This window comes from Desmodus rotundus, chromosome 1, assembly GCF_022682495.2.
Source record: "Desmodus rotundus isolate HL8 chromosome 1, HLdesRot8A.1, whole genome shotgun sequence".
NCBI classification, from domain to species: domain Eukaryota; kingdom Metazoa; phylum Chordata; class Mammalia; order Chiroptera; family Phyllostomidae; genus Desmodus; species Desmodus rotundus.
The window spans coordinates 3,314,242-3,341,405 of NC_071387.1; the positions used below are offsets into that span (position 1 = coordinate 3,314,242).

At 59.3% G+C, this 27,164-nt stretch overlaps 1 protein-coding gene across 11 annotated transcripts in view; it reads right to left on the reverse strand.

Moving 5' to 3' along the window:
• NTNG2 (netrin G2) overlaps window positions 1–27,164 on the reverse strand; it is a 56,196-nt gene that overhangs the window by 27,444 nt on the left and 1,588 nt on the right. For 4 of the 11 annotated variants that reach the window (XR_008426270.2, XM_053919462.2, XM_053919469.2 and 1 more), the window contains exons 2-4: window positions 24,434–24,557; window positions 23,513–24,195; window positions 3,465–4,108 (exon numbers count right to left, since the gene is read on the reverse strand). Coding sequence is in view for 10 of the 11 variants with exons in the window: in XM_053919462.2 (XP_053775437.1) it covers window positions 3,465–4,108; window positions 23,513–23,725 (857 nt within the window). In the remaining variant the exon portion in view is untranslated. Of the gene's footprint in view, window positions 1–3,464; window positions 4,109–23,512; window positions 24,196–24,433; window positions 24,558–25,755; window positions 26,035–26,545; window positions 26,776–27,164 lie in introns of those variants that run through there. The other 7 variants (XM_053919463.2, XM_053919467.1, XM_053919470.2 and 4 more) reach the window with 5 other exon arrangements.

Below are 27,164 nucleotides of genomic sequence, written 5' to 3' on the forward strand. Positions count from 1 at the left end.
GGAATAGCCACAGTATCAAAGACCTTGGCCCTCAGGAGGGAGGCGGGTGGCACAGTCCCACACAGAGATGGACTGGAGCTTGGACATGTGGGGTGGGATCTCAGCTGCCTGGTGTTTAGTTTAGCTGTGTGCTCGCCTTACATCCCCTGACCTCACATGCTCATCTGAAAACACGTGTCGGAGGGACGCACTGCCCTGTGGGGAAAGCTCCATGGGGTGGAGATCAGGTCCGGCTTGCTCAATGCCATATGCTCTGCTTGTGGAGCTCAGAGATCCAACAGCCACCAGGGGTCGGGAGGGAAGCAATTGACTATTGGTTAAATCTGCTCAATAGGAAGTGGCCCTGTAGCAAATGCTCAATAAATACCAGCTGCTATTGTGACTAGGCCACGGGGGAGGCACCTGTCTATCTGGGTCATGAAATTCTGAAGGAGCCCAGAACCTGAGAGCCCTAGGGGTCCCTGGTGCCCACTCAGGATGGGCCCCACACCCACCTCTGACGCCCTGTACTGTCCCTCTGGGCCTGACCAGCTCCCTGGCATAGCTGGGCTCTCCCATGAGGAATTTGAAAGGAAAAGAGAGGCTGTCGCAGCCCTTCCCCAACCATCTGACCAGACCTGATTAATCGATAGCCAAGCTGCAGCTGGCCTGCCAACCAGTGGCCTGAAGAGTACTTACTCTATCTGTAAATTGATGGCCCTACTTCTGCCACCACCACGACTGCTGCCACCACCCGCAGAGGCTGGGAGCCAAGGGGACCTGGGAGCCTCTGGGCAGGGACCGCCCTGCCACCTTGCCAGGGGGACGCGGGCTCCAGGCAGCCCTGATCCTCACGTTATGGGTGGGAAACTGAGGCACAGAGAGGGTGCAGAGGGGGCTGGAATCCAGCGCACGGCCCCCAGGTACCTCAGCACCAGCACGTGCTTTTAATTTGGATGATGCTGAAGACCCGAGGCTCTTTCTTGCCCCTCTGGCCCTTCCTTGGTGTGCTCTGTCCCACATCCGCAAGTCCCCCCGAGACCAACTTTATCATGGGAGGTTTGGGGACACTGCTGGCCCGGATGTTACCATCCAGCCCGGACCCTGCAGCCCGCCCAACCTCAAGACCCCGCCTGCGCCACCTAATGAAGTGGCAGGTGCCCCTTGGTTAGACTCTTGCCCCAAAGCAAGTCAGAGGAGGGGCTGAAGCCCCCACAGGCGTGGGGTCCGCTAAGCCTGGCTGGATGGCTGGGCAGAGGGAGGGTCTTCAGCCAGCACCACCACTGCACCCTAGGGCAGGCAGAGGTCACCAAGACGACCAGATACCCAAATCCTGGACACACACATGAGAAGTGGGCACAGGAGCCAAACCTTGACCCCTGGCATCCACAGCGCTGGCCCTATGTCGGGCTTCCAAAACATTCTTGATTTAAAATACCCTGCCCGAGTGGGGGGGGTTAGAGGTCCAGGTGTCAGAACCACAGGTCCCTGCATGTGCACCTGTCTCGAGATCACCGGCTGGCCTTGAACCTGACACCGCCTCATGAACTGCTTGCCTTTGCCTCGGCCCAGCTGGAGCCCACACGCAGAGTGCGAGTGAAGTAAAATGCAAATGTGGCTGCAGCCGAAGGCGCCACGCAGCCCCTGCCCAACCGGCCCTCAGGGGCAAGCACGACGACCGACCGTGCAGCGCACGCGTGTCTGGCCTTTCCCCGTCTCGGCGAGGCCTTCCTGGGCCTGGGCTCACAGACTGCTTTCCCACGTCTGCTCAAGATGCACAGAGGACGCACACCGGCATACTACGCATTTTATAGAAACCGCGTTATCGAAGCACGCGACATGGCGAGTTGCCTGTCCACCCTCAGACCTCACACTCAGCAGCCCTCCCAGCACACTGTGGGGCAACACCCAAGGACGCCGCCCCCACTGGGCTTGGATTGGCCCTGCCCACATCGCCCTGGCAGCCTCGGGCCTCAACCTGGGCCTTCCTCCGCCTGCCGCAGCTCTCCGACGCCATTACTTTGACCTCTATTTAGTTTATCCAACAAATAGAATTTTAAGAAATTAGCATGTGCTACGTACCAGACACATAATTGTTCAGAATGTGTCATCAACTTTAACTGGTTTTACTCTCAGTACCATCCAAGGAGAGAAGCAGGATCGTTATCCCAGTTCTACAGGTGGGGAAACTGAGGCACAGAGTGGTCCTTGTCCTGCCAGCCAGGGGAGAGCAGAGCCAGGGATCCGGCCCAGGCTGTCTGGCCCCGGGGCCCCTACCCTCAGCCATCACAGCAGGGCTTCTGAGACTTGAGTGGGCACCCGGACCGCTGGGGCGCTCGTGAGCACACAGACTGCCAGGCCCACGTCTGGGTTCACGACGAGGCAGGTCTGGCGCGGGGCCTGAGAATCTGAATTTCTAGCAAACTTCCCGGGGATGCCGATGCTGCTGGCCCAGGAGATCCTCTTAGAGCAGCCTGACTGTGCACCCTGCTGCCCCCCGGCGCCCAGTGGCAGGGCCTCCAAGCCTCACCCCTGAGAGCAGACGAGGTGGTCTGGGATGCGGTCCTGGCCCCGACAGGCCAGCACGTTGTCTGGAATCTCAACAGTTCCCGGGGATCACAGGCTGCTTCTACCTTCCTGCAAAGGGTCCTCAAAACAGTCTTGTCCAAAGCTGCGAGTGAAGGACTAACTAGGCAAGCCTCAGCTGCCCACATACTCTGCTTTAAAGAAAAGTTTGGCCCTTGACTGGCTCCCGGCTGAGCCATTGGGAGTGTCCTGCCTGATGAGTGTGTTTGTTTACCTGGGGCGCTAGACAGTTCATGCTAACAATGTGATTTCTGGTGGGGGCCCTGGGCCACATGCTACCAGCCTGACCTCCAGGCCAGGGGACTGGCGACCAGGGTCAAGCTGTGCCTACGTGATTAAGTCCCAGTAAAAACCCTAGACGCCAGGTGCAGCGGGGCCCCCCAGGGGGCAGCAGCCTGTGTGCGTTCTCACACACTTTCCCTGGAGGAGCCCAGCGCTGTCTGCGCAGCGGGGTGGGGTGTGTGTGTGTGTGTGTGTGTGTGTGTGTGTGTGTGGAGAAGGCTGGGACCTTGCACAGAGTCCTGGGTGCCGGTCCTGCGCCCCTGGTCCTGTTTCTGGTTTCCCTCTGTACCTTTTCCTTGTCATAAGCTAACTGTGACTGTACCAGCTGTGCTAGGTTTGGTGGGTCCTTCTAGCAAATCACAGAGCCGGAGGGTGGTCTGGGGACAGGAGCGCCAGTCACTGAATCGGCGGGCAGCAACAGAGCGCCACCCGAGCACTGGGCTCTAGCCCAGGCGCTGCCCACACTGCCCAGCTCCACTCGTTCTCCGCAGACCTCCGAGGGCCGCAGGCTGCAGCAGCCCGGGCTCTCAGACGCTGGTCATCCACTGTCCGCCTCCCTCCAGGGAGAAACCCGGGCAACGCCAGGCAACCTCCCGGCGCCCTGCAGATGGCCTTACCTGCCGATGACCTCGATGTTGGAGATGGCGTAGAAGTACTTGTAGAGGTTCTCCCGCTGCACGTAGGTGCCGCCCAGTGCTGGGCGCAGCAGCCGCAGGCGCAGGTCAGTGAGGGTGAAGAAGTCCTTGAGGCCCTTGGCGCTCTCCAGCCGCGTGTACAGGTTGTCTGTGTTGCGCAGGTCGGGGCCTGCAAAGATGGCGAAGCGGTCCCGCACCTCGAAGCGCACATGCTTCTCCTTCTTGGAGCCCGCCCAGCGCGAGTACTCCTCGGTGCAGAGCACACGGTGGGCGCCGGAGGCCGGCAGGTCGCGGGCCCGGCGGGCGGGCATGCCGAAGGCCTCGGCGCAGTCCTCCGCGTAGAACTGGTAGGGCTGCCATGTGCGCCCGTTGTCCAGGGACTTCTCCAGGACCATGATGGTGGGCCGGCCGTACTCGAAGGTCACCACCACGTCGTCCGTCAGCTCCACGCTCTTGTTCCAGGAAAGGGTGATGTTGGCCTCCAGCGGGCTGGGGTAGCGGCTCCAGGTGACACTCTGCCAGTAGGTGGCCAGCCCCTCGTCCTCCCGGTCGAACATGAGCCGGGGCGGGTGGGCCAGATCTGGGTTCGAGGCGTCGCACTCGTTGCTGCACAGGTAGGGGTTCTCCTGCGGGGGGGAGGGGGAGGCAAGGCTGGGCGCTGGCTGCTCTGTGCGGCCTGGTCCACCGCGTGCCCGGCCAGAGGTCACGGAGTCTGTGTCGTCCCCTGCCCAGGCACCATAATGAAGCACCTCCTGGGCAGGTGACTTGTACCCACTCCCCCCAAACTCATGCCACATTCTGGCTGCCCAGGAAAACACACAGCTGTCCCTGCCTTATGTGCAGACGGTCAAGGGAGGCGGGGTTAGTCGCCTGCTCCCTGGGCCCCCTGACGCCCCATTGCCTGGAGGGCACAGGCCTAACTCTTCAGCACATTGACCCTGACACCTGGAGCCGCAGGTCCAGACCTCCGGGAGCTTAGCCCACCTGAGCTCACTGTCCTCAAAGCCCCCCCTGCCCCGGCCTCTGAGCCCTTGCAGTTGGCCCTCCCACGCTGTGACGCGCCCTCCACTCTGTCCGCCTCGGGAACTCCCTCCCACACTCCTGACTCTTCGAGCGTCTCCCACACTCACCGAGAGTGTCTGCTGAGCTGACACTCGGTGCGGGCGCACTTGCTCCCCGGTTTACTGGCTCACCTCCACACTCAGAGCGGGAGCACCCTCTTCACACTTCAGTGGGGAAACCTGGCCTCGAGGAGGCAGCGGCCCTGCCCAAGGCCCCCGCTGGAAGAGCTAGGAACCCCTCGGGGCTGAGCCCGACAGTCACCTGTTCCTGGCGCAGCCTGCGCGTCTGCCCCCTGCGTGACCTGGGCACACCGGCAGGACGCTGATGGCTTCCTCTCAAGGGGCTGCATCCTTGTGGCCGGTCATGTCTAGGTCCTTGGCCTGGCAGGCCCCATGGGGGACAGTGATGAGCCATGCAGGGCACGGCCCCACTGGCTTACTGCCCCCCACCTCTGAGAGGCCCGGGGGACCCGTGGTGCCTCCCCTCCACGGCAGCTCACATCCTTTCCCCAGGTCCGGCCCCCCATGCAAACCCACACGGAGACCTGAAAATGTCGCTGACACAGCGGCTGGTTGCCCAGGGGCATTTCAGGGCAGGGGGACGACCCTGCGTGACACTTGTGGTGGGTGGGTGACATCGGCATTTGTCCAAACCCACTGACGGGCACACCCAGAGCAGACCACACTGTGAACTGTGGGCGTGAGCTCACAACGACCATCGGTGTTGGCTCGCCAGCTGGAGCGAGCACACCGGTGAATGGCCGGCGCTGTGAGAGGGGAGGCTGTGTGGGGGAGCCGCGAGCTGAGCTCTCTGGACTGTCTGCTCAACTTTCTGCACACTGAAGCCTGCTCCACAAGCTACAGTCTATTAATTAAAAACTAAAACCCGTCACTAAGAACTGCACAGCTCCCGGACCACTCGCGGCTTTTTTGATGAATATTTCAGGTCTCCCGTTTGCTCATTGACAAGTGGCTTAGATCTGAGTTAAAGCTGCTCACTCTACAATGAGCCATTTGGCTCCTGGGGGCGGTGGGGTGCCGCCTCCCACCTCCCGAGGGGCTGGGCCACACACACCTGTCCCTGCCATGGCCCCAGGACGCTGCCTTTGATCCCTCCAGGGGTGGACATGTCCCCAGCCCCCCCCCCCCGGGCCCCCGCAGTGGGCAGGCTGGCCCTGGGGTTGACTGAGGCAGGTCTCACAAAGGCCTCCTTGACCAAAATAGCTCTGACCTTGGCTCCCCCACCCCTGTGCCACCACTGCTCACCCCACCTGGCCAGCCCTGTGATTCCTGGGACTGCAGAGAGCTCAGGGTTGAAGGGGCTCACTACTGAGTCCAGCCCCCATTGAACACCGGGGGAAACTGAGGCCCATGCTGTTTTCTGAGGGTGAACCTGCTCCTGTCTCGGACAGCCTCAGGGGTGTCCCGAAATGCTGGAGGCCTCATGGGCAGCACAGGAGGCAGAGGGGCCTGATTCAGCCACAGGAAGTCTGAGCTGCTTCTGCCTCGAGCTGGGGCCCTGGGCTGCCACCCTGAATGGGGGCGGGGGTGAGAGGCCCCACAGGATGGCTCAGTGGCCTGCAGAGGCAAGGCTTCCCACTGGGGACAGGGAGGCTGGCCTGCCTGTGATGGACGGTCCTCTCCCGTCGCTTGGCCTATAGTGGGGAGGGGCGCCCCAAACTCAGAGGCAGAAGGGGCTCTGGTTGTGTCACTCAGGGCCAAGAGCAGGGAGCGGCTGTCCCGGAGTTCATGCCTGGACATTGGGGGCAGGAGGGCACAGTCCACAACCAAGTCAGCACCCCCACCCCCAGCCAGCAACCGTCGCCTTCCCTCAGCCCCAGGCCACCTCCTTCTACTGCTCCTGGTGCCTGGTTAGGGGTAACCTGTGTCCACCCCCCCATTCACACAGTGAAGCCCTAACCCCAGCACCTCACCATGTGACTGTACTTGGAGATGGGCCCTGAAAGAGGGGATGAAGTGCAAAGGTCCTCAGCTTGGGCCCTGACCCAGCCTGGCTGGCGCCCTCACAAGAAGGAGCAATTTGCATGCCCAGAGGGGCACAGGGATGCGTGTGTGTGCACAAGAAAGGCCACTCAAAAAGGCGCAACAGGGTGCTCCTTGGTCATTAGCAAGCCAAGAGGACAGACCGCAGAAGAAGCCAACCCTGCCTTGGCCTTCAAGGGTCCACCGAACCTTAATCTTGGACTGGAAGCCTCCAGAACCTGAGAAAATAAATCTGTTGGTTAACTAAGCCACCGAGTCCCTAGCAAACTAAGACTGGCCTCACCCCAGGCAAGCCAAAGTGGGCCGGGATGGAGGAATGGCTCGGGGGTGGGCCAGAACTGTGAGTTTTTGGTGATTTCCCTGGAAGCCTCTCTGGGGCCGCCTCCATGAGCCTAGTTTCTCAGCACGCCGTCACCAGGTGCCGTCCCGTTTCCTCGTCCCCCTGCAAAACTCTCATCAGCACAGCACTGAAGGCTGAGCCTTCTCCCTGGCCGCCTTGTCCCCTCTCGCCTCTGAACCTGTGCTCCCTCCTCCTGGTGCTCAGGGCCCTCCTCCAGGAAGCCCTCCTTGCTTGACTCTGTCTTTAAAGCCAATTCCCTTGTCATCCGTCAGGGGGTTGTGAGTGTGCTTATCCGGGACAGGGTCGTGAAGTCTCCCTATGTGGCCTGGACCTCAGTGACTGCTCACTAAATTATAGTGGTTATTGTCATTATATTAATCAGTTATTAATATAATAACAATAGGTTAGTATTAATATATCTAATTGACTGTTGATATTATTTCTGTCAACCACTAACTGCTGTGAGTCACCCCCACCCCATCTTTCTCCCCTAGTCCTTCTCTGTCCTCCTGCTTTACCTTCCCTCACCCTGCCCCGCCTCCGGTGGTCCCCACTGGGGGACATCGGATCCCTCACAGACTCCAGCCTCACCAGCCTGTCTGTCACCGAGAAGACTGACACGGCCAGTTCTGCCAGGGGACAGGGGCTCCAGCCTGGCTGCCAGCCTCGCTGCCCTAACCCGCAGGCCCCACTGGCCCCCTGCCCCCGTCCCCACTCTGGGAAGCAGATGGTCAGAAACTAATGAATCAGCCTGTGTATTTACAGCCCACACCGGCTGCAGAGCGAGTACAATAAATAAATCCCCAGCCGTCGCCAACAGGCCTCTCCTTTTCTTCCTTCCACCACCCTCCTGCCCCAAGATCTCGGGGTTCCATTAACCCTTTAGGAGCGCGGGGCGTGGCTCCCACTGAAGGTGCTGGCAGGGCTGCACTGGGCGCACTGGGAGGGCTCCAGGAGCAGCCTGGTTATGGGAAGTGGGTGTACCCCCCACCCCACCTCCGTCTGACAGCTGCCAGGCTGGGGGGTCAGCCTTTGCCACCTTCTTGTGTCTGTGAGATGGGATTTCATAAAGAAATGAACAGTCCCAAACAGCGGCCCCTGCCAGGGGGTACACTAGGAAGGGCTGAGGCACACGTGTAGCCTTTCAGAAGGGCACCAAAACCAATCTTTGATATTATCAAAAGCAGTAACTGTTTCTTGAGACATTTCATGAATCACCAAAAATACATATATACATCATACCCCTGATGAAAAGCCTGGAGGTTTCTCCAGAAAAATGTAATGTAATGCACCCCATTTTCCATGCAAATTCAGGGGGGTTTGTGGAGCCCCATGTCCCCAGCTGGGGACCCCTATTCTGGAGTCTGGAGCAGTTAAAGAAACAGGCTTTGGGATCAGAAGGCCCTGGATTCTGTCTCCGCTCTTCCCCTTGAAGCTGTGTGACCTGGAGAAAGTTGCTTTCCCTCTCTGAGTCTGTTTTTCCCACCCACCATCTTGTGAGAAGCTGGGTATGAAATACGTGCCCAGTTGCTAGCAGTGATTATGTAACAGCAGCGTCGCATACAGCGACTGAGGCTCCCTAACGGGAAAGCCGGACATCCCAGTTGGGACTACTGCTGGCTGGGACGAAGGCGACCACTGCACCGTTTACTGAGTGGCAGCCACATGCCCAGCTGGGCTGGGTGGGCCCCTCGCCTTACTCACACCTTCTCCCAGCGATGCCCGGGACCTCCCGGCCTTATCTCCAATCCATGGACCAGAAGCCGAGCATTTGCCGGCCCCTCCTCACTTCCTCGGGACTCAGGGTGGGGGGGACCCAACCCAGGGAACCTTGGGGAGACCACGTCCATTGTATCTGCACCTCTGCTGTCTCCACAGACACTCAGGGGCACAGCTCCATGGAGAAGCCATTTCCTGCCACGCTTTTCAAACCTTGTGATGGTCTCTTAAATGTTCTTGCTTTTATGTTGCTTTCTGTGCAAAGGGTGCAGTGGGAGTCAGAGGCCAGGCTGTAAACACCGCAGACAAGCTGCCGGCAAAAGTGTAATTGAGTGGGAAGGTCGCTGTCGGCAGGCACGGAGGTAACCGCGCCCCTGGGAGTCCGGCTGCGTGGGCCTCTGAGCCCCTGGCCAAGGCGCCCGAGGAGGGGCCGCCACCCGAACTGGGACAGAGTCTCAGGAAGAGGAACAAGCGCCTTCACAAGCCTGCGTTGGGACAGAATCTCGCAGTTGCTGGGGGCGATGAGGCAGGTTTGGGGACTCATGCAGCAGCAGTCTGCAGCCGGCCAGCAGGGAGAGAACTGCACAGCCGCTCGCTGGCCACACCAGCTCTGCAGCTGGAGGGAGGGGAAGGGCCTTGAGGACAGTGGCCTCTTCCGCCTCGTTCCTTCCTGCCCTCCTAGCCCCTGGCGCTCACTCCACAAAGTTCTGTCCACTGAATGGACCCCGGAAGGCTGACAACACTGACCTCATTGGGCTGAGAATGACACCAGAGGCCACGAGGCCAGCACCCACGTGGCCTGGCCCACAAGCAGCGGAGGCAGGGAGACAGCACCACGACCATCGCCATCAGCAAAGGCAAGGCCTCGGCTGCCTTACACACTGCTCAGGATTGCCTGGAGAGCTGGGTCCGGCTGTCCACAGCCTACAGGCCAGGAGAGGCAGAGGAGTGCTTGAGGTCACCCACCCCTCCTTGGGGGCAGAGGTGGGACAAGGAGCCAGGCAGTCAGGCTCGGAGACAAGCCGGGAAACGGTGCCCTTCACCCAAAATGGAAGGGATGCTGCCACCCCGCCCCGGGCCCCACTCTCGAGACAGGGCTTCCACCTGAGGCAGACAGCCCACGGCGCTGCCACCGAGGCGTGTGGGCAGGCCCAGGGAGAGGTTCAGCAGCTATTGCTCTTCCTCAGCCCTGTCCACCTCAGCTGGGGCTGGAGGCATCTGCTGGTGGGAGGTGGTGGAGGGGGCTGCCAGGGAGAGCCCTGGGAATGGTGCTGAGGGGAGGGACAGGGAGCATGGCCATCACCCCATCACTGGGATGCAGGGACACGGTGGGGGGTGGGCAGGCTAGGCGGCACCAGCAGGAGCAAAGCGGGAGGCAGGAAGACAGAGCTGGACCCACCCTCCCCCTGCGTGATGTCTCCAGAGCTTTGGGGAAACTCTCCCAGCCAGGGCAGGCCTGTGAATCTGTGATCATAAGTACGCTTACCCATGGGGGCCTGGGGTTAGGATTCGGGAGACGGTCCCTAACCCGCCGTGGGACCCTGGGCTGGGCTTTGCCCTCTCTGTGCCTCAGCTGCCCCATTCATGAAATGACTGAGTTCTGACAAGTGACCTCCCCACATCTCAGAGCCGTGGTCCCCAGGTCCCTGCGGGGGAAGGGAGCAGACACGGCCCCACCTCCCCTACTCTGGGGAGAGAGCCGTGCCAGGGGAATTCTCCCTGACAAACGATTTCCTATTTATTGGTAAGAAAAGTTGCAGTGGGGATAAATTATTAACAAAGCGGAAACGGAGGTTCTGCTGGGAGCAGATTCTAATTCTAGATGCCTTGACCGGCTCTGTCTCTAACTCCCTCCTCCCCCCCCTTCTCTCTTTCTCTCCACCCCCTCCCTTCCTCTCTGGTTTCATTGATTCTTGCTGGCTGCCTCTAACTCCCTCCCCGCCCACAGGCTTCTTTGCCCTTCCCTCTGGAGCCACAGCGGCAAGGTCACAGCTCCCCGTTTGGGGACCTGCGGAAACTGACCTGTGTGGCATTTCGGGGCAGGAGCGGCAGCTGCCCACAGAGCTTCTCTTTTTGGGGGGTTTTCTTTTCTCACTGGAGCCGTGTCTTCCCAGCCCAACCATTACTCAGGCAGGGAAGGGCCCAGAGCCAGGGCCAGGCGTCTCCCTGGGACTCACCCTCCCTGGCGGAGAGCCTCCAAAGCCTCGGTGATGGCCCCCAACCCACCCTCAGGCCCTGACCTTGACCAGCCCCTGTGGACGCCTGCAGGGCAGAGATCTGCCTAGGACCCAGAGTCTCTGTGGCCCCACGAACCTGCAGGCCTGGCCCTCACGGGAGGGACTGCATCTCATTGCCCAGAGTGGCTCTCCACTCTGCCCTGGGTCCCCACATTGTTTGGGGGGGAAAGGGAGACCTCCTTCTAGAACCTTCTGTCTGAGCCTGGACTCGAGAACAGCAGGTGACTGGCCTGGCATCACGCAGGAGGGCTGTGCAGTTACTAAGGGGAGCTGGAAGCAGCTGGCTGAGAGGCTGTTCCAGCAGCCAGGCAGGGACCCCTGTGCTCCCCTCCAGCTCTGGTTCCCCCCACAGAGCCTTTCCCAGGGCCTTCTGGCCGGGGTGGGGAGCCCCGAGCTGTCCAGGGGAGAGTTCTCGGGGAAGCCCAGGTCAGAGGGCAGGGGGAACAGCTGGAGGGGACAGACTGGGGTCTTGCCAAGGCTCTGGCTAGACAAGGGTTACTCTCTCCAGGAAATTAAATTGTATTCCTTAAAAATATTAAAAAGGACACATTCTGCTTTGTCCTGGGTACAACAGATAGATTTTTGGGAACGTTTGGAGTGGGAAGTTCTATCCTGGCTGGCCCCTGTGCCCCTCCCCCCACAGGCAACTTCCACACCCTAGCTCCTGGTACCACTGAGTGGACCAGACACATGTGGACATGTGTCTCAGAGAAGGAACGGCTCCCTCTCTATCTGCATACCCTGGTGTCAGAGAACTCATTACCACACAAAAAAAGATTGGCCACACTGAACTGCTCACTCCCCGGAAAGTTTGGTAATACATTTTAGTTCACATTCCACGTATTTTCTTAGCTCTGGGCCCCCTTTCTTTTACATGTTAGTCCTGTTTTCTCTGGTTATGCTGTGAACATTTGCTAATTGATTAGAAGACGGAGAGCAGGAGGCTGGGCTAGCCCAAGCCCTCCTCCTGGGGCCAGGAGCTCTAGAGCCTCCCCGCCAGGGCCAGAGGGCAGGCCCTGCCGCCCCTGCTCCTGGCGCCTCCAGCACAACCTGTTCCCCCCGGGAGCTGGCCCGCGGGGCAGGGCTGCTGCCCAGCCTCTGCAGTCCTCCCCACCCCACCCCACCCCACCCCCTGGAGCCTCCCCACCCAAACAGCTCAGCACTTCCATTTAATTGTTTTTTAAGTAAATAAAACTAAATTGGGAGAGATGGGAGGATGAAAGAAAGAAAGAAGAATCAAAGAAAAGGGAGAGAGACAAAAGAAAAGGAAAGGGGGGGGGCGGGCGCGGAGGAAGAGCAGCCCCGCAAAGTGCATTATTGATTCAGGACTCAGAAAATGCTTAGAGAGTAGGAAAAACGTCCTGCTCTTTAAAAGCTCGTGCAGAGCATACGCTAGACGCAGGCAGCCTTCCCAGAGAGGGCCTGCCTGCTGACATAAATATTTTATCACGGAGCAAAAAAGAGCGGCACGGAGCATGCTGCGGAGGGGGCGGGCTGGGGGCAGGGCGGCCGGGGCCCTCCGCAGGTCTGGCTAGAGTGCTCAGGGTGGGCGGCTGCATGTCACTGGGTCCCTGGGGCCTTTGCAGAGCCCCCTCTGCTTCCCTGAGAGGTGCCCTTGGCCTTCTTTCTGAGAAGCAGAACAATGGGGCCTGGCTGGGGCCTAAAAGAGGCCCAGGACTGGTGGGGGGTGGGGGGGCATGACACCCTGCAAGGGGAGTCCACTGATAGGGGAGTGAGATGGAAGCTTGATCCCCTTTGCCTCTGTCTGCCCCCTGCCCTGCCACCACCACCCCTTCCTGCCTCCCGCCCTCACCGGCCACCAGATGTCCTTTATAAGCCACCCCTGTGTTTTCAGCTGCCCTGCTGGGTCCCAGAGCCACCCCCCTCTGGATGAAGTCCAAACCCGAACTGCCCCTGGCTCTGCCCGCCTCTCCCACCCTCCCACACCTGTCCCCTCTCTCCTTTTTCTTTCTAAAGCGTCCACATGGAGACCTGTATCGCACCAGACTTCGTCGGGATGATCTTCCGCATGAAATTTCACTCTCTCTATTCCTGGCAACCCCATGAGGTAAGGCAAAATCCCGATCTCATGTCCGAGGTTGGGGAGGCACAGGGGAGGCGCCTCACTGCACACCCTCTGCTGAGCCCAGGGCGGCAGGGGTGCCTGGGGTTCCCACGTGCTCTGGGAAGAGCCCACTTGGCCTAGCCGCCTCTCGCTGCACGGTGAGCCCCTGGCTGAGGGACAGTGCAGTGAATTTTTGTGTCTGCAAACCACAGACACAATTCTTAGGGATTATTTTACTATTGAAGCCATTTCCCCCCGTGGGGCAGAGGATGAGTAAGACGTCCTGGCCATGCCCCATACCTGGACACACCTGGACAGGTGCCTCACTCTGTGGCTGAAGCCCTTGGTGGGGGGGGCGGTGGCCATGCTGAACTAGTACATATTCATTCACACATTCATTCATTCATGCTACATTCATTCACATATTCATTCACCAACTATTGCTGCATGTCCTCTGTGTGGGAAACGGCCCTGGAGAAGCAGCCATCAGGCCTGGTCACCCCTCGCAGTCCCTGGGAAGGGGAGGGGTGTGTAAATATGCATGGCCCGGAGGCCAGAACCCCTGCTCCAGATTGCAAGCAAGCCAGCCATTCAGCAAAGCAACCGAGAAGAACCCTCTGTGGTGACTCAGGTGCCCGGGCAGGTTGGGGAGCCCAGTACAGCGATCCGAGGAAAGGCCAGGATGTCAGCCATCATCCCCACTTTATAGGTGAGGGACAGAGGCCCCCAGGGGCCAGGCGCATGTCTGGGAACATGGGCACTCTAACCCTTTATGGGGGGGGGGTTTGACCACGTTGCTGTGACCACCAGAGCAGTCACTCATGCTTGGTGCTGTGAATGGCATGGGAGGCAAACCTGGAAGGCTTCCTGGGGGTGGTGAGATTTCAGAAGGACAGGCTTGCAAGCATAGGTGGGCTGGATGTACACAGGTGGAGGTCGATGGACCAGGCTGTGAGGAGGGTTCCCCATGTAGAGCAGCCAAGCAAAGGGGCCAGATCAGACATGCAAAAGGCTACAGGGAGAGGAGGGTTAATGCATTAGGCTAGGCCAGGAGCCTGGTGGGGTGCGCAGGAGACAAGGCCAAGGGGGCCTGGAGCTGGCAGGCTTGATGTGTAGCAGCTGCAGGAAGGCCCTGAGGCTGGCTGCCGGCACCTCCCGGGAGGAAAGGTGAAGAACCTGGGCACAAAGGGCAAGTGGGGATCTGGCCCCCCCAGCCCCCAGAGGGCCAGGGCAAGGATGGGGTGCCTGCAGCTCAGAGATACCAGGAACGGTTCTGAGAGCAAACTACCCCCCTCGGGTCTTAGAATTGAAACAACAGCACCGTGCTAAGGCTGGAAAGGGCCCAGCGCAGTCCTGGGGGGACCGCTGGCAGCCGGGGGGCTGTGCCAAATCCCAACGCCCAGGCACCCCCCAGAGGCCATGCAACCTGGGTGGGGAGCACCAGGAGCTCTGGGACTCCCCTGTGCAGCCCTCTGAGGAGCCCCCGTGTGGGATGGGGCCTGGCAGAGTCCGGGTCCACACAGACCGGCCCTGCCTTCTCCACTCTGGGGGACCCAGCCGCTACCGGGGCTTGGGGCCTTTGAAGAGCGTAGGAGTAGGAGGCTGTCCTACTGCTGCCAACCACACCAGCCCCTCAGGGACAGGTCTCAGCCTGAGCAGCCTGCAGTTGACGGCTCCCCGGGAGACTCCCCTGTGCAGCCAAGGTTGAGGCCACTGCCCCCAGCACCCTGCGATGGGACCGTTCTCCATCTTGAGGTGGCACCTGGCTCCCCCGCCCCCTTCCTACTTCTCCTCTTTCCCATGCCTCTGGCTCAGGCTGAGAGGCAGCCAGACTCTTGGGGACCCTGAGTGGGAGGGGCAGGCCGCATGGTCCCAGAGAGACAGGCCGTGTAGAAGGCAAATGACACCCACCCACCCCTCCCTGCTGCTCCCTCCACCTCTATTTTTAGGTCCATTATTGTCCCTTGTTGGGTGCATTTTCCCCCCACTTTTCCCCAGAAAAACAGGCCAGGCTGCCCAGGGCAAAGCCGTCTCGCCATCCCCAGAGCTGGTACGTGCCATGAAAGGAGCGGGCTCGCGGACTCTGCCGGGTCTGCCAGGGCGGCGGGGTGGGGGGAAGCCCTGGCACCCCTCCCCTGCCTCTGTGCTGGGCTGGGAAGGCAGGCTGGCACGGACGGGATGCTCACTGGGCATAAATGGCCACACCCACACACATACCGAGCTGCACACGACAACATCGCAATCTTAAAGGCGCCCTGAGAGGGGGCCAGTCTACGGGGCCCACAGGGGCACGCAGGGCGATCTGGAAGCCTCGAGTGTTCGCAGCTCCGTGTCGTGTGTGTGTGTGCATGCGCGTGTATTTATATGCATATGCACGTGTGCTCCTGTGTGTGCATGCGCATATATGCATGTGTACACACGCCCACACACACACATGGGGGGGGCCGGGGTGAGCACGTGGGCTTCCCGTCCTCAGGCTTCACCACGGCCCAGTGGTTAAATGACAAGGGTCTGGGCTGGAGCCTGGGCTCTGCCCCTCCGTACTGGAGTCTCAGTCTCCACACATGTGACGACACAGGGACAACGAGGTGTAAGTAGAGCCTCCGCCATGCAGGGGGGGCGGTCTGGGATGGCTGTGTGGGTGCTGCGTGGAGTGCTCAGCCTCGGCGCAGTGACACGGGACGCCGGGAGAAACGCTCACATCTGTGGTCGACTGGTTTTCAAGAAGGGCACCGAGAACATTTGGCAAAAAGAAGAGTTGCTTCAGCAAAGGGTGTCGGGAGAACTGGACGTCCACATGCAAAAGAATGAAGCTGGGCGCGTTATCTCACACCATGTACAGAGATTAACTAAAAATGGGTCAAAACCTGAACAGAAGAGCTAAAACTCTACAGGTCTCAGAAGAAGACAGAGGAGCAGACATTCATAACCTTGGATTTCGCGGTGGTTTCCCGGATGAGACACAAAATGAAGCAACAGATAAATTAGCCCTGACTAAAAGATTCTTTGTACATCAATGGACTCGGTCGAGAGAGTGAGTGCAAGGTCACTGTAGAACGGGGGCAGTCTTGTCGCATCAGGGCTGGCGAGGGCCTAGCCCCAGAATGTATGGAGAACACGAACAACTCAACGACAGAGACAACAGCCCAATGAAAAAGTGGGCAAAGGACTTGAATAGACATTTCTATAAAGACAGATAAGATGGCCAGTAAGCAGACGATGCCCAGCATCATTAATCATTCGGGAAGTGCAAGTCAAAACCACGATGAGATGCCACTTCACACGTACTAGGTCGACCATAATAAGAAACAAAAGTGGAAAAGAATACAAGTGCCGGCAAGGATGCGGGGAACGGGAACCTTGTGCAGGGCTGATGGGGATGGAAAAGGTACAGCTGCTGTGGAAACCACTTTGGCAGCTCCTCAAAAACTTAACTACAAAAATTACCATCTGACCCAGCAATTTCACTCCTAGGTATCTACCTAAGAGAAAGGAAATCATATATCCGTGAAAAAAAACCTGTACACCACGTACACCATGTTCATAACAATTTGCTTCATGGGGGCTGGAAAGTGGAGACAGTCCGCTGCCCGTCAGCAGATAGATGGATGAGCAAACCGTGGTAGATGATTCGGTGGAATATTACTCGGCCATGAAAAGGAGCGGGTGCTGGTCGCTGCTACCCCACGGAGGAACCAGGAAAGCAATATGCTGAGTGAAAGAAGCTGGACCCAAACGTCTCACATTGTGTGTGAAGTATCTGGAATGGGCAAATCCCTGGACAGGTGGTCACCGGACCAGAGGAGGGAGCACTGGGGAGAGACTGCCAGTGGGGACCAGATGTCCTGCTGGGGCGGGTGGAAATGTTCCAGAATGGACAGAGGCACAGCATCGTGAACGTGCTAAATGCCAGGACACTGTCCACTTATAAGTGGATACAAAGGCAAATTTCATGTCATATATATATATATTAATTACAGCAATGAAATTTTTCAGGGGTTAATTTTGTGTGATATAAATTTCACCTCCATTTAAAAATTAAAGAAAACATTTAAAAATGCCTTCATCGCAAAAAACAGGCTTTAACCGTGTGTGGTGATAGACGCTCACTGAACCGGCGGCGGCCCTGCCGCACAAGGGTGTGCAACAAATCATCGCGCCGGACACCGGAAACGAACACGATGCTGTTCGAAAGTGGTAGCAATTAAAACTTAAAGATAATTCAAATTATTTGCAATGTCGCATTATATTTTTTAGCACTTGGCTTTGTTTTTGTTTTGACGTTCATTTATGAGAATACTATGGTACAGGAATTTGAATTTGAACTTGAACCCAGCGCTGGGGACAGGATTCACACCAGAATGCCGCTTTGTGCCTGGAGTCCTCCATCCTGTCGGTCTGCGAGCAGGGCTAAACCCCAGCCTACACTTCCCCAAATTCCAGGGTATCTGGCAACCCGTCCCCCAGGAACTGGCCCATCTGGCCCAGCCCCAGCGTCCTCGCAGTTGGGGACACTGAGGCTGGGGGCTTGGCCTGGTGTCCCGGCAGTGGGAGACTCCGCCGGGCTGAGAGCGGCCTGGCTCCCAGCCAGCGCTGGCTCTGCTCTAACACGCCGCCCCCCCTTCCCGCCCCCCGCCAGCAGTTGGCGTGTGCTCGGGGAATTAGAAACACATTTTCATATATTTCAGCAAATCTGCTGCTGAAGAAAAACAAATCAGAACCCGTAAACCAGAGCCGAACAGAACGGGTTCCTGCCTCGTCTGCCGTTTCCCACTTTCTGGGCCCCCAGGAAGAAGCCCGGCACCGGCATGGGCCACATGGGCTCAACCAGGCCTGAGGCAGGGGTGCCTGGGTGGTGGGCTGTGTGACGGGGACAGAGCTCTGCAGCCCAGGCCGTTGCTGGGGCGGTGACGGCAGGGCCCCGGAGCTGATCCTTTGAAGCTGCCAAGCCCTGTCCAGCCTTGGGGCCCTCCATGCCCTGTGGGTCCCCCAGGCCTCTGCCTGCCTACTGTCCCCTCCTCCTCTCCCTCCAGCCACACCCTTGGCCTTCCCCCAGACCCTAGAGATTGGCTTTGAGCTGGACAGAGGGAGGTTGAGCCATTTAGGGGGCCTTGGGAAGCCTTGCTCTATTCATCCATCAAATGGCACCGTAACACCCCACCCCTACGGCTGTGGGGGGTGCTTCGAGGAGCAGAGTAGGCGGAGTAGCTTGTCCTGGTCACTCACACGATCCCCCCACATGTCACCTGAACCCCCTTCCTCCGCATCTGTGTTCATGCCATTGCTTCCGCCCGGGCCCATTGCTCCTCTGAACCTTCCAGCCCTTGGAGGCCACAGACCACCCTGGACCGCCCCGGTGCCCAGCGCCCAGAACCGCCAGGGCCCACGCGACTACCCCTCACATCCCACACTTGGCCAATGGGATCAGCTTCAGTCTGTGTTTTCTGCTTTCACCCCTCTTGTCTCCCAAGCTATGTTCTAGGATAGAGAGAAGCTTCTGCATTTCGGAACCTCATTTGGTGCTGGGCACGCAGCCGGGGCCTTCCACATGCCTGGTCCTCTCATCGGCGCGAGCTGCTTTCGAGGCGTGTCTGGCATCACCCCCATTTTCAGGTAAGAAAACCGAGCCTCGGAGCAACAACCCCGAGAGGCGGGAAAAGCAGGAGCCCCTTTTGCCCCATCCCAAATCCCGAGTTCTCATCCACCGAGGGGGCAGCCTGCCGTCTCTCCATCATCCGTCCCCCGCCTCATCGTGCGTGGAGAAAAACGGAGATGCACTGAAAACCAGGGCGGGGGAGTGTAGATACAGAAGAGGAGGAGGAGCCTGGGAAAGGTGGGTCTATGTTTGCTGGAAAGTTCTAGAACCTCGCAGTCTCTGACTCTCTTTGGAAAGATGTCTCCCCCAGGCCCTTCCCACCCCCCCCCGGCCCCCCGCCACCTCAAGCTCCAGTCGTACTGCCCCCTCCCCTCCAAGGGGCTCTGGCCCCAAACCCACTCTCTTCAGAAGAGTCAGGGGCAAGGGCTCGCTCCTGCGCCTCAGACCTCGCAGCAGAGCCGCCCGTCCTGTCACCTCACTGTGCAACAAGATGTCACGCGTGGAACTATTCTTGTCCTCAGCTGGGCCCTGCCTCAGGCGCTTCAAGACACTGAGTGGCTGTAACGAAGGGTTGGGGGAAGCTCAGGTTCCAAAGTCACTTCCTGCTTAAGGACAGAGCTGTGCAGACCTCCTGGTGTCATCTCATCACGACTCCCACAGGACAGGGACGCTCGAGGACAGAACAGAGGCTCCAGAGCCTCCGCGCTCTGTCCTGGTCGGAGCCCTAGTGCTCCCTGCAGGACTCGGCTCGGCTCTCCCCTCATCTGCAAGGCCTTCCGGGACCTCACTGTCCTTCCCGCCCACCCATTCTCTCTGCAAATGCTTCCTGAGCCCTGACTGAGCCAACAGGGAGGGAGGCAAAGACGAACAAGACAGCCCTGCCTCTGAGGAGCTCACAAACCAGAGAGGAGCAGCCGTCAGGAGTCCAATAACTAGCGAAACGAGCATCTTCCGTGGGCCAGGCATGGTGCTCAGGGCCGTCCCGTGGGTGTATTTTAGGAATAGCCCCAGTTTAAGGAGATAAGGCTCCAGGAGGTTAAGCCTCATGCCAGAGGTCATGCAGCACGGGATGCCCACCTCCACCTATCCAGCCCAGGGCCCTGAGCACTGACCATCAGGCCATGTCCATGAGAACAATGACAGGGACGTGCCCGGATGGGGACATTCTAACCCACCTGGGCCAGCCAGTCAGGGAAAGCCTCCAGGAGCAGGTGGAGTCCCACCTGAACCTCCAAAACTGAGCAGGGTTATCCAGGTGAACGGGAAGGCCTCAGAAAGAAAGCAAAGGGAGGCGCTGCAGGTGAAGGGGACGGCTGGGCACAGGCAAGGAGGAGGACACGTCTCGAGGGCTGTCGTGGGGTGGGACGAAGGGCCCCGTCTTTGTCCCTGCTGTCTGCTGTGTCCCTCTTGCTGCTGACTTGGCTCTGCAGGGGTCATCTCGAGTTTCCTTGCCTACGGCGACCTCGGGTCTGCCCACTGGAGAGGTGGGACTGGGAGAGGGGAGAGACTGCCAGGGCCGTCTCCGTGCTCTCCTCTGTGGGCTTGGGCCAGAATGCAGAGTGGGACAGGTCCGGGGTGGGACCTGGCACTCTGCATTTCCAACAAGGGGAGGCTCTGCACCTGGGCCAAGGACCACACTTTGGGTCTCAGGCTGGTATCTGTGGGATCGCTTTGAACACCGCCTGCCTGGTCTGCAGCTGGTGCTGGCATCGTCTCTCTCTCTCTCTCTCCTTCCTCACCAGCTCTCTCCTGAAGCTCAAGGGTTTTTAGCTTTTGTCTCAGAGATGCAAGGAAAGGGTTTCCCCCCTTTCAGGGCAGCAGTCCCCTCTCTTTCAGAGCACTGTGGGGCTGCTCCTCATGCCCACTGGCACATGAGGGGGGTCCAGAAGTGGCAGTTGCCCTCAAGGGTTGAGAGCCCTCTCTGGGCACTGCCTTTCCCTCCTGCCCTCTGCCTTGCAGCCCCTCCAGCCAGGCCCTGCGAATCAGGGGGTGGTGGGCGCCTCTCTTCTCCTGCAGCCCCACTGAGCTCTCGCCCTTGCCCAAGAACCCTCGGTTGACAGCTCATCCCTATTAATTCTCACCGTGCATTTAGAGCCAATCAGTTTTTATTTATTCATTTATCTTAGTCTTCCTTCCCCCGCCCCTTCCTCACAGGCTGAAATTTACAATTCAGTTCTCAGGCGGCTTTGCTGAAGGACACGAGCCTGCGGCGAGACAGGGTCTGTACTGCGAACCCTGGAAAGGGCAGCTGCCCCTTGGCCCTCTGCACCCTCGGGGTGCTCTGGGGCTCCCACTCCAGTTGGTGGGATGTTGGGACAGCCCACAGCCTGCTGCAGGAGGGTTGCCTGGGAATAGGGACCCAACCAGGGATGGCCAGGTTAAGGGGGCAGTGGGCCGCCCAGCTACCATTAAGGCGCCCCCTGGTGGCCAGTTAAGAACACCAGCTGTGGCTGGAGGAGTTTGGGCTGGAGGAGTGCACTCCATCTGCTGCAGCCCTGAGGCTGGAGGTACCGGGCGTGGCATCCTCCAGGCAGAAGGGAGGCAAAGAAGGAAAGGCAGAGACGCCACCAAGGGAGTAATGACTACAGAGAGAAGCAAGTAACAGCTGCCATACATTGAGCACCTACTACGTGCCAACACTGAACCCAGGACACACACGCCGGGGCTGCATCCTTCCTCTGCTCAGTGAGGGAGGAAGATGCCAAAGCTAGGAGAGGGGGAACCGAGCCACCTGGCGGGTAAGCTCCCAGCCTGCCTTCTAAACTGGGTGACCTTGGCTGGATTTAGGCAACACCTTCTAATCCCTGAACTGGGATTAGAACAGTCCCGCCTCAGACCGTCCTTGAGACCCTTAATGAGACTTGCACAGGAGCTGCTCAGAAGAAACTGCAACCAACAGTGCTGTGGGGGTGAATCTACCTGGACGAGACCCCCTGCTCCCTGCAGAGCTGGAAGCCGGACCCTTTCCCAAGAAAGGTCGCCTTCCACCTGATGAGGCAGTGGCCCACCCTCGTGACCTGTGCATGGCAATCGGCCAAAATGGAATATTCGAGTCCATCAGACAGGTGTCCAGACACTGAGGACCCACCTATGAGGGAGGTGTCAGAGATCTCTTCTTCTTTCCCTGCCTCCCTCTTCACCTGTCTGTCTTCCCAGGGAAAAAGCAGGTGGAATCAAAAGCCTCTTCACAAGCCCAGGGATGCCTGTCTGGGCTCAGGCTGGACTATGGGGCGACCACCCACCCTGGCAGCTGCACTGGGTTCTCTGGGTGAGGGTGGAGGTCCAGGGCCATGGGCATCCAAGCCAGCTTTGGCCAGGAGAGGCCCTTGGACTTGCATCTGACGGTCTTCTCCACAACTCCAGTCCTTGACCAGAAGCTGGCCCAGTGAATTGTGACTTAGCAGCCCCACCTCCACCCCTCCCTCAGCACATTAAGGCAATGATCAGCATTTAGCAGAAGAAATACTGTGAATGTGAAGGCTCCAGCACAAGGGGCAGAGGTCGCCTCTGCCCAGGGAGTGTGTGCCGAGGCTGAGCTGCGAGGCAGCCAGCCCAAGGTGCAGGCTCAGAGCTGGGCTCCCCTGGTCCTGCCCCTGACCTTGAGGGGGCCAGCCTCCTTGCTGTCCCTGAGCCAATGAAGCTCTGGGGACCCCAGGGCAGTGATCCCCATGGATTCCAGCCCCCAGTTCCCAGCCTTCCCTCCCTCCCTCCCTCTCTCCTCAGTCCAGCTGCTACCCACCTGGGCTGACTGCTCTGTGATGGGACCGACTTGTCACCAGGGATTGAGGCCTCCTCAGGAGCCTGGTAGGGACACTGGCTCAGCTCAGCTACAAACCCAGAGACCAGGAGGCTCCCCCAGGGACACGGAGGCAGCAGGCACCCCAAAGATGATACTGGGCCCCTTCCGTAAGCTCCTGCCCGGCCCCCTGCAAGGCACTGGGCCTCCAGAGCAAGGCCCAGTAGGGAAAGCTCCTCTTGACAGGCAGTCAGCTCAGCGACTTTGGGGCCGGACATTCAACTCAGTCTCACCACTTCCTGGTGCGACTCTGAGCCTCAGTTTCTCCACTTGTGTGATTGAGAATGGCAACAGCTACTGTCTGGGGGCACCTGCTTGGTGCCAGACCCTATTCCGAGCATTTTACATGTATAAATGAGCTCACGTCCTCCTTACAACGGCACAGGAGTGCGTGCTGTTAGTGTGCCTATTTTACAGAAGATGGCACAGAGGCCCAGGGATGCCACCAGTCCAGAGCCCGCCCCCCCGCCCCCCCCCCAGCTCCTACAGAATCACCATGGCTGAGAGGAGGGGAGGTTCTGCAAAGGGACCGAGTGTCAGGCTCCGCCCACAGACTCAAGGAGCCTGCAGAAGTGGCCCCTGCTACTGCCGCTGTTACCATTGCTTGAGTACTAGAGTGCTCCGTGGCACACAGGGATGGCATCAGAAGGGGCCCCAGACACACTGCCCATCCTGGTCTGACCCCTTCTCCCTCCCTGGCACAGACCCTCTGCCCTTCCATTGCGCCTTCCCCCCGCCAAGTGCCAGCTCGGTGCCTGGTATACCCTGGCCTGGCAAAACTGTGTGCTGGGCTGGATGGGCGGGGACAGGAGGCTGTCAGGCAGAAGGGATGAGCAGAGGGAGGGCAGAGTGTAGCATTGCCAATGGCACCTGGCTCATTCACCCAGAATGCTGACTTCCTACAAGGGAGGCGGGGCCTATCTGCTAGGCTGGAACTTTGACAACTGTGGTCTTCCCAAGAGAACAGGATTCAGTGGTCCTCTGGCTAAGAGTTTCCCCACCCGGAGAATAATGTCACCGGATCCCAGAGTCCTCAGGGTGGCCTTGGCTTTGGCACATTCCAAGGTGGGGCAGACACCTGGCCCCAATCCAAAATGCAGGACGGCCAATCTAGCACTCGCCCCTCCCACTCTGCTCGCCCATCCCAGGGGTCTGTCCCAGGCCCCGCCTCCCACTGGCCTGAGCAAACCCAACAGCAGTGGGCTGACTTACATGGGAGCAGAATCTCTCAGGGGGGTCTCCACACGTGATGCCCAAAGGCTCCACCTTCACCTTGACATAGTCCTTCAGACGCATCACCTTGGGCTGGCAGGCGTAGAACTCCCAGGTGGGGCCCTCCTCCGAGGTCACCCAGGACTTGCAGATGTCATAGTCCCCCGAGGCCAGGGGGAGGCAGGGCAGGAGGAGAGCCAGCAGGCCCAGCATGGCTGTGCGGTGCGCAGAGAGGCCCTGGAGAAGCAGCGGCTGGGTCAGGCGGCACTGGCGGCCCCGGCATGGAAATGCCACATCTGCCAGGCGATAGAGGCCAGGTGTCCCAGGGACTCGAGCAATGCTGCCGAGGAGGAACAGCGAGGAGCCTGTTTTTTCCAAAAGGCCGACACGGAAAACTCAGAGCCAGCGTTTCTCAGACTGCTGATGGGCAGGTCAGAAAGTTGCCCACAACTCGGCGTCCTCCTAACCTTGGCATTGCACCTCCCCCAGAGGTGAATCTGATCAAGTCAGGCAGACTCTCAAATTGTGACAGAGGGTGGAAATGGGATAGGGAGGAAGCCCACGGGGATCTGGCATGGGGCCGGATCAGATTGCCTTTAATTTCTGTCCTTCCAGTCAGTCCAGCGCTTTGAAGGGCCCTTCATGGGTGATGTGCCCCACACCACCGCAGCACAGCCCTCGGCCTGTGTCATAAAGAGAAAAGAAAATCAGGAGGTGGGCGTGTTCGCTGGACACATGTGCCTCTACGGGACTGCACTCAGCATCTCAGACCGATAAACGAGATTTCTTTTCACACGGGCTTCAAGTGACAGTGATTGTGAGGCTGGACTGGACCATAAAAAAGCTACTGAGGTGTTAACTGGGGAGAAGCTTGTTTGGCTCTGCTTTTGTGGGGACGGGCACGAATGGGGGCCAGCTGACCTTGGCTGGTAGCCATTGGCAACTTATTATGAAGTTCTGGGACTTCAGCTCAGCCCAGGCAGGTACTCAAGAGTCTGGCTTGTCTTTCATGGGAAGAGGGAGGAGAGCTCATTAGCCACAACACCTGCAACGAATTAAAAAGAGAAGGGGGGCAAAGATGTGTGGGAACAAAAGCACTCTGGCAAAGTGCGAAAAAATGAGGCCGCATTAGCGCGGCCTCCCGAGGAAACTGGGTTGTTTTTATTAATATTGCACGTTTGTTAACTGGGTGCATTATTTAAAAGGTGGCGCATCTTTTCCTCGGTTCGTGGGGGCGTTAGTTCAACAAAGCGCCCCTGCTTGGGGTCAGCGACTCCCTGAGACGTCCCCAGTAGCCACGATGGAATGGTTGCGTTACAGCACCGGGACCGACATGTCCAAACGCCAAAGCAGAGGTGAGACTGTAAACAGGGGTGCCCACGGGGCAGTGCTTTCAGGTACAGGTAAACAGTGGTCCACGGTCAGGAGGCAGGTGCTGATCAGCATCTCTCCAAACGCGGAAGTGGTGAGTTTAATTTTTAACTCCAAGAGACTAGGGATGTTGAAGACTTCAACACAAGGGACGGTGCTTTGTCATTTCGATTTTGTGGTCAAGGCCAAAACTCTGGGAGCAGCCTGACGGGGCAGGTTTAGAATCGGATCGCTGCTGGGGTTATTGCTTTACCGTTTTAAGCTACTGGAAATTCTTTAGAAGCCCGAACAGACATAACCAAGGCAAATGTCATATGGGCCAAAAGCATGACTCCAGGGGTGTGGTGTGTGCTCGGGCACTGGATACATCGCCAGGAGAATGTGAGTCCAGCCCATGTGGGGTCCTGACCCAAAATACTCTCTAACAGGGCAAAGGTTACCGCAGGGGCTCACAGCAGAAGCGCCCGCGGTATTGATTATCCTGGCTGTCAGCCTGTTGTGATCGCTCCGAATTCCCCACCGCGGGCTGCGGAGGGGCGCCCACTCCAGCCTGACTCCCACCTGACGCCCCCCACCCCCAGCCTCCATGCACACCGCGTCCCTGAAGAGGAAGCAGCTCCATTTCTGTGAAACCCTGTTCTCCACCAAGACACAAACACACTCCTGCCCCACATGACAAACCAGAGGGGAGGACATTGTCCCAAGGGGGCTGGCGGCGCCGCACCTCCCCAGGAGAAGCCAGCGCCCCAAGCTCCAGGCCCAGATCGTAAATCTGAATTAAGGCGGCCCCTGCCCCCCCCCCCCGCCTCTGGCTGAAGCAGCTCCTGATGGAGATGGATGAGGGGCAATGGGACCACGTTCTCCTGTCTCACCTCTGGCTGTTGAAAGAGAAACCTGTTATCGAGCCTGCCCGGCCTTGAATGCGCTTCTGGCTAGAAAACTCTCAGAAAGAACCCGCCTGGAGATTATTTTTACAACCCGAGAAAATGTAGTAAAAATAAAATAGCTCGGGGCCAGCAAAGGTTTAGATGCCTCCCTCTACCCAAGCGAGCTTGGTGCCGCCAGGAAACAGCAGGTCCCTAATTAAATCTGCCAGCCGCGGCGTCCCAACTGTTCACTAACAGGTAGGGCGCTCCTGCCGGCGGGGGGCACCTGGGGCGCCCGGGCTGCGGGCTTCCTTCCTTCCGCCCGCCGGACCAGCGGCTGCCCGGCCGCTCGGGGCTCCGCCGCGCTGGACGCGAGGCCGCGAGGCCCGGAGGCCGGGAGGCATGGGCGCGCGGGGCCACTCGCAAATCTGCTAATTGCATTGCACTTCTGTGGGCTTAAATGCCACGCGTTCCCTGGAAAAGGGGCGGGGGGGGGGGGCGGCGGACCACAACAAAACCTGCCGGGAGCGGGGTAATGAACGTGTTCACAACCAGTCAATCGGCTGGGCGTTGCTGCCATCGTGGGGGAATTGGGAACTCAGCACGCAAATATTACAGTCGGTTTTTGCCAAAAGAGAGAAAAAAAAGAAAGAAAGAAAGAAAGGGAGGGGGCGGAGAGACGCCACAGTCCCCGGAACGCGGAGGCTGGAGAGCGGGAGGGAGAGGCAGCCGGGAGGACTCCGAGCAGAGCTTGCATCCCGGCGGATCGTTTTCTCCCCGGAAAATAAATCTTCACCTGATATTATTAAGAAGCTGCAGCTCCCGAAACAAATGGGATCGATGCGCTTTATTTTCTTTTAAGAGTCCTCGGGAGCCGAGGGGGCTGATAGCCAGGGTATTAAAACCCGAGAATTAGATTTTGCCAGGATTTCTGAACTCCGATTTCTCCGTCTTATTGAATTAGCGCCTCTCCGAGCTGGCTCCTCCCGGACTCGCGGGCTGCGCCCTCGTGGGAAACTTGCCGCCGCGGGCGCGGAGCCCCCGGGGTCGCTGGCGGGGGGCGCTGGGGGCTGCTCCCGGGACCCGGCCACCCCGAGGTTTCCGCGCCCTTCCCAGCGGGGGCAGCCACGGAGGGTGAAACCGCCCTCGGGGGTGGTGCCGGGGCGGGGGGGGGGAAGGGGGAGCCCGCCGGGGTCACCTTCCCGCCCTCCGCTCCCCTCCCCGCGCAGGGCCGGGCTCCGTAGGTGCCCCTCTCACCGCGAGCACCGCGGGGCCGGAGCCTCGGTGCCCCAGCCCCGGAACAGGACCCTTCTCCGCCTCCCGACGAGCCCACGCCCTCTCGGCGGCCGCGGAGCCCCGAAAAGTTCGGTGCGGAAGATGGGGCGCGAGGACGAGGCCTCGGCGGGGCGGCGGGG